Here is a 6,000-nt window from a genome sequence, read left to right on the forward strand (position 1 = left end):
TTTCCAAATTTGTTTATGTGTATGAGTGTTTTGCTTGCCTGTGTGTTTGTGTACAACATGTGTGCCTGGTGCCTGTGGAGGGTGGTGGGATCTCCTGGAACTGGAGTTATGGATTGTTGTGACTCACCACGTGGTTGCTGGAAACTGAACCCTGGTCCTCTGCAAGAATACATTCTGAACGCTCAGCCATCCATCTCTCCAGCCCCAGCTCCAGTGTACCGGTCCCAGATCAGCTGCTCTTTTTAAATTCAGCAACTATCTTTTGTCTCTACTTCTTTAGAATACGTCAGAACTTAGTTAGTGTCTGGAGATTTGGGGGCCACTTGAGCCTCAGGGCATGATGAGCTGAGAGGTGGTCTTGGGCCAGGTTTCCCCCAAGTGCTGCTGTGCACAGAAGGAAGTGAGGCTTTGGATCTGGGAGAGTCAGGGACGAGGCCAGGGAGGGTAAGGAGAGGGAAGGATGATGCTCTTGGGAGGAGAAGCAACGAGTGACCAAAGGCAAGCATTTCCTGGAGGGAGGCGCTGGTGTGGAGTGATGGCAGCAATGCAGGCCAGCAGCCTCTTAGGTGGCTTTGGTACCAGGGGCTTCAGTGCTCACAATGCCCCCTTCACAGCATGGCTGTACACCTTGCTGTCTGTCCTGATCATTGCTCTACCTATAGCCAGCCCCTGCTCCAGGGGACATTGCACCGGAGAGGCCACCAATCACGTCTCCACCCCACCACCACAGGGTGGTCCGTCTTTACCTCATCTGTGCTGGTGTCCCGCCGGTCACTCAATCTTTCTCCAAACACCCCTTTCCAGGTCTGCCCCACGGTCCTCAGAGCTGTGACCTTGCACAACTTTGGAGATGTGTTTTTCCAGGGGTCACTCCACGCTGATACTCTGGGTCTGGACTTTCCAGCTCCAGATCTCACAGGCACCCCAGATTCAAAACATCTCACTGTTCATTCCTTTCCACTTGGGAGGGCACTAGTGAGCTGAGACCTGGTCACTTCTCTGCCCTCATGGGAAGAGAAGGTTGTCCCTGGAACCACCATCGCCCAGTGACCAATCTGTAGTTTCTTCTCTCCACCTCCCACATCTGACCTTCACCCACGTCTGCTTCTGTGCCCTGACATCTCCATGTGCCCGAAGCACCAACTACCCCCTGCTTTCTCTTCTTCCAGGCCACCCCAGCCAGTCCCTGCTCCATTCAGATCCTTTTAGTCACTCCAGAGCCTGCTTAAACCCTTGCTGGGAGCCTAAGAGTCTGGTCTGGTTCCCTCCTGCCTCTCCTTGCTCTGGCCATGGCTTGTCTTTAGTTCCCACAGCGCTGTTTCTCCTTCCACTGGCAGCCCGGCTGCCTCTCCCCCTCAGGTCAGCTAGCCTTCTTGTGGAAGGCTCCCTGGACACCTGCGCCCTCCCCTGTGCCATGAAGGTATATGGACCTTTCACTCTGACACGGGGCCTGGCATCTGTCAGTGACCAGCTGGAGTGGGTTCCTTTGTGGCTCCGAGGCAAACTGATAACTCAGTGCCTAATTGTGCCACCTGGCTTTGGTAGTGGCCTCCTACTAATTTAGGGTACCTGTCCCCACTTCCCTGAGCATGTTATCTACTTGCCCTCACGGGGAGAGAATAGCCTTGGCTAATGTCTTATTTCCCAGGCCTCCTAGGGCATGTCTCCAGAGGCCCTGGATGGCTCTTTTTTTTTTTTTTTTTTTTTTTTTTTTCTGGAGCTGAGGACCGAACGCAGGGCCTTGCGCTTGCTAGGCAAGCGCTTTACCACTGAGCTAAATCCCCAAGCCCCTGGATGGCTCTCTCAATGTCCTCTCCCCTCCAGGAATGGACTCCCAGTACAGGCAGATGGCCACCGTGTGTACCAGTCCCCAGACGGCACACTGTTGATTCACAACTTGCAGCCCAGGGATGAAGGCTCTTACACGTGCAGTGCCTACCGCGGGAGCCAGGCTGTGAGCCGCAGCACCAAGGTGAAGGTGGCCCCACCAGGTGAGAGAGGCTCGTCCCTGGGTTAAGCCAGCCGAGCACCACAGGTCACGGGCTTAGCAATCTCGTTCTCACCCACGCCCACTTCCTAGTTTCTGGTATTGTAATTGGGGGTAGGCCTTGGGTATCACCCCAGAGCCTCGCTTTCCTGGGGCTGCCCCACTACCTGAGGGCAAAGGTGTTCAGGCTGGCACTGCTAATGCCTCAGAAGTCTGCCATTCAGACTTACCAGTCTCAAGAAATAAGATTGGCTGGGATAATGCTTAAGATGGCTGGACCCCTACAATCTGTCCCTTCTAGTCAGGGCGGTGGAAGGTCCTGTGGGGCTGGGGCTCAGAGCAGTTCTTGTCTAATGTGCAAGGCCCTAGGCTCTATCCCTAGCACCATGACAAATAAGTAAATATATACGTAAATAAAAGACCTTATTCTTAAGAAAAGGCACAGGAAAGATGATTCTTTGATCAGTGTTTGGTACAGTCTCCTTTCCAAATGATGCAGTTAAAATTTTTATATAAATGGGTCTGGGATGGAAAAGTGCCTCTCTGATCTAGGCATGTGACAGAGGGCGGGGTCACCCTCATCCTTTATCCATGAGACAGGTACCCAGAGAGCTTCTGGGATGTTCCCACCGGCCACACAGCAGATTTGCGGACAGCTGGCAGCCAGACACAGGCTTTTTTTGACTCCTGGTTTTGTTTACTGATTTCCGTATGTAGCCAAGGCTAGCCCCAACTTTAATCTCCCTGCCTTTGCTTCCCAGGTGCCACCATGCCTGCTTTTAAGTTACATCTTAGAACTGGTGAAACCAGACTTTAAAGTTCAAGCTCACAGGAGCTTGTGTTTAAATGACTCTGCTCTCGATAGGTCTTAGTGTTTCAGGGAGGGACTGAGCAACAGGTCAGAGTCTCTGGCCAAGCAGCCAGTTCTCAGAGACCTGAGGCAGACCCTGGAGAAGGGAGCTGGCATGGAGGAAATGGGGCACTAACTCCCTGGTCTGCATGAACATTCATGACAAGCAGAGTTGCAGTACCCATAGAGCAGGGCTGGGGTCAGTACTGGCTGTCTTTTCGGCTGCGAGGCTGTGGGAACTGGCCAGAGGTTGAAGGTGTGTGTTGAAATGTTGCTTTGAGACTGACACTGACTTTGAGCTCCCTAAGCAGTGTCTGGGATCCCAGAGCCCAGGCCAGTGCTCTGCAACCCAGGAACTCAAGGTAGATGGTGGCTCAGTGTACCTGTGTGAACAACAGCACCCGGGTGAAAACACCGGATTGCAGGACTTCCACCTTGCATGTTTCTAGAAAATCCATCGCATCTATACACTAACCAAACCAACGAGACCACGAATGCAGACTTCCTATGGTCGGGGGGGGGGGAGGACAGAGGAGTCCTAGCACTTGGGCTACAGAGGCAGGATTACCAGTTGGAGTCCAGTGTGAACGACATCCCTGTGTTAACATCTGAGGGGATCCGGACTTTCACGTTTGTGACCAACTGTAATGTGTCTGCTGCGAGGGAGGCCAGATGATAATCAGAAGCTGGTCCGACAATGGAGGCTAGCGGGCTTTTGGTGACCCCGCTTGTGGCCGCCGAGAGGCCTCCCTTCTCTTGTCCTCCATATTTTGGAGGCATCTCTCCAGAATTCCAGCTGTCCCCTTCCTACCTGTCCGTAGCCCTTCTGTCGCCCAGCCTGCAGACAGATGCTCGTTAGCTGGTTTTTTGATAATCTCGTGCTGCCCAAGTCATGGCTTGGTGGCACTGGAATTAGTGTTAGCGTGGGGCGATGGCTTAGGTTTCTTTCACACATGCTGGGGCAAATTCTGAATTGCTTTGCCGATGAGGGCTGAGCAAAGAGCAGGAAATACTGTAGGAAGGGAAGGTAGCCTGGCACACATTCTGTCCCTGTCTCAGTTTTTGAGGAAGACCCTGCTGTCCCGGGGGTCAAGACAGCGGTAAGCACTCAAGTTTCTGCCACGGTGATTACATGCCCTGGGTGCTGCCGGGAGTGGTTTCTGTATGCTGTAGATCAGCACTCTACACTCTACTCGAACTATACTCCCATGCCTCTTTTTGGTATTTGCAGTTTGAGATAGGGTCTCACTGAGGTGCCCCAGCTGGCCTTGAAGCCGAGTAGAGGTTACAGGCCTGTGCCACCAGGCCCAGCTGTTTTAAGTCCTTAGAACACCGCTTTGAGGAAGATGCTGTTTCCTCCCCATTTCACAGATAGGAAGCAGAGGCTCAGAGAGCTCAGGAAATTGGCCCAAGGGAATTCAGCAGGGAGGGATTGTCCTTTTTTTAAAATAATTTATGTGCGTTGGTATGAAGGTGTCAGGTCCCTGGAACTGGACTTACAGTCATGAGCTGCCATGTGGGTGCTGGGAATTGAACCCCAGTCCTCTGGAAGAGCAGTCAGTGCTCTTAACCACTGAGTCATCTCTCCAGCCCCGGGGTAGGGATAGCCTTGACCACTGTGCAGAGCACCTATCATGATACAGGTTGGGGCTGCAGCAGCTGATAGCTGAGATCCACGTTTCAGACTGTGGAAAAACGGCAGGAACAATGCCAAACCTTAGCTGGTCTGGTCTTTGCCTGGTGTCTTCTGAAGGAGCAGGGACATGAAGATACTCAGTCCTGAATGCCTGGCTGTGGGGACAGTGGGAACAGTGCTGCACAGAGCCTGCAGAGAAGAGAGGGGAACTGGGATGAGGCCGTGGGATGCACCTGAGTTACAAGAACTCCTGGGAAGGTTGAGGGGGGCACACGGGCTACGCTTTGGTGTAGCCTTGGAGGCACAGTTACCACCAGGGCTTTCTCAGGCGGAAACCAGGGAAGATGTGGTAGGAGACAGAGGGAAGCAGGGGTGGCTGGAGGACCCAGCAGCACCAGGGAGGATGACTTCCAGCTTCTTAGGACTGACTCTACCTGTCCTTCCTCCCAATCCGGGCCAACACAGCTGTCATGTGGCCCTCTCTTCAGCTCTGGACAGGAAGGGCAGGAGTTACCTTGGAAGAGCCATTTGTTGGTCCAGTCAGTAAGTGGGAATCTGGGAAAGGTTGTGCACTGGGTGGAGGCCACAGATAAGACTCACAGGAGGACCACGAGGGAGGCCAGCAAGGGGTGGAAGGCATGTCCTTCTTGCTGATCAAGTATGGACCAGGTGAGACGCTGCAGCAAGAGAGCAGCTGCCTCAGCCCTTTCTCTCCTGCTCTTCTGCAGGATCGGCCGCTCAGTCCGGGAACCCGGGCAGGGAGTGCATCGACCAGCCGGAGCTGGCCAACTGTGCCTTGATCCTCAAGGCCCAGTTCTGTGGCAATGAATACTACTCCAGCTTCTGCTGCGCCAGCTGCTCTCGCTTCCAGCCAAATGCCCAGCCTGCCGGGCAGCAGGGATGAAGGCGAGCTGCGGCGTCAGTTCCGGACAGTTTGCTGGGGAGAAGGGATGGTAAGACAGGGCTTGCAGAGGGAGTCACCTTTCAGATACCGGCCCTCTCAGAAACCCAGGGCTGTGCCCCAGCAGCTGCCAGTGCCAGCCTCCCCCTGCACTGCTCAGCAGGGGCTGTCTGATCTGACCTCAGGCTGCCGTGAAGAGGAATCTGCCTATACAGAACTGCTACTTTACACCTTTCTCTCTCTAGTTTCTGCTGCATTGAGGATCCTTTATCTGAAATGTGTGGGACCAAAGTGTTTTAAACTTTTAAATATTTGCAGACTTTACTAATTGAGCATCCCTAATCTAAAAATCTGAAATGCTCTGAAGCTTGAAACACCCAAATGCCAGGTCAGCCTTCAAAAATGTCTGAAAGTATGTTTGATTTTGAGTGAGGGATGCTCAATTTGTAGAGGATCCACTCAGCACAGCGCAGAGCAAGCTGGGTGGGAGGTCTGTGACAGGAGGGAGTGGTAATTGCTCAGTCACAAGTATGCTGTGCTAGAACCCAGTCACTGGTCAGGTGGTGAGCTGTCAATCAGGCCTTTTCATCTTCCTAGGAGGTGGCACAGCTGGCATTAACACCCTC

The 6,000-nt window shown here is 53.3% G+C and overlaps 1 protein-coding gene across 1 annotated transcript in view; it reads left to right on the top strand.

The window, feature by feature from the left end:
* Papln (papilin, proteoglycan like sulfated glycoprotein) overlaps positions 1-5,777 on the top strand; it is a 30,116-nt gene extending 24,339 nt beyond the window's left edge. Inside the window, exons 26-27 of the mRNA XM_059279191.1 lie at positions 1,825-1,991; positions 5,202-5,777. Of these exons, the coding sequence (XP_059135174.1) occupies positions 1,825-1,991; positions 5,202-5,377 (343 nt within the window). The 3' untranslated portion in view covers positions 5,378-5,777. The remainder of the gene's footprint in view (positions 1-1,824; positions 1,992-5,201) is intronic.
* The last annotated feature ends 223 nt before the right edge of the window (positions 5,778-6,000 follow it).

This window comes from Peromyscus eremicus, chromosome 14 (assembly GCF_949786415.1).
Source record: "Peromyscus eremicus chromosome 14, PerEre_H2_v1, whole genome shotgun sequence".
NCBI lineage: Eukaryota > Metazoa > Chordata > Mammalia > Rodentia > Cricetidae > Peromyscus > Peromyscus eremicus.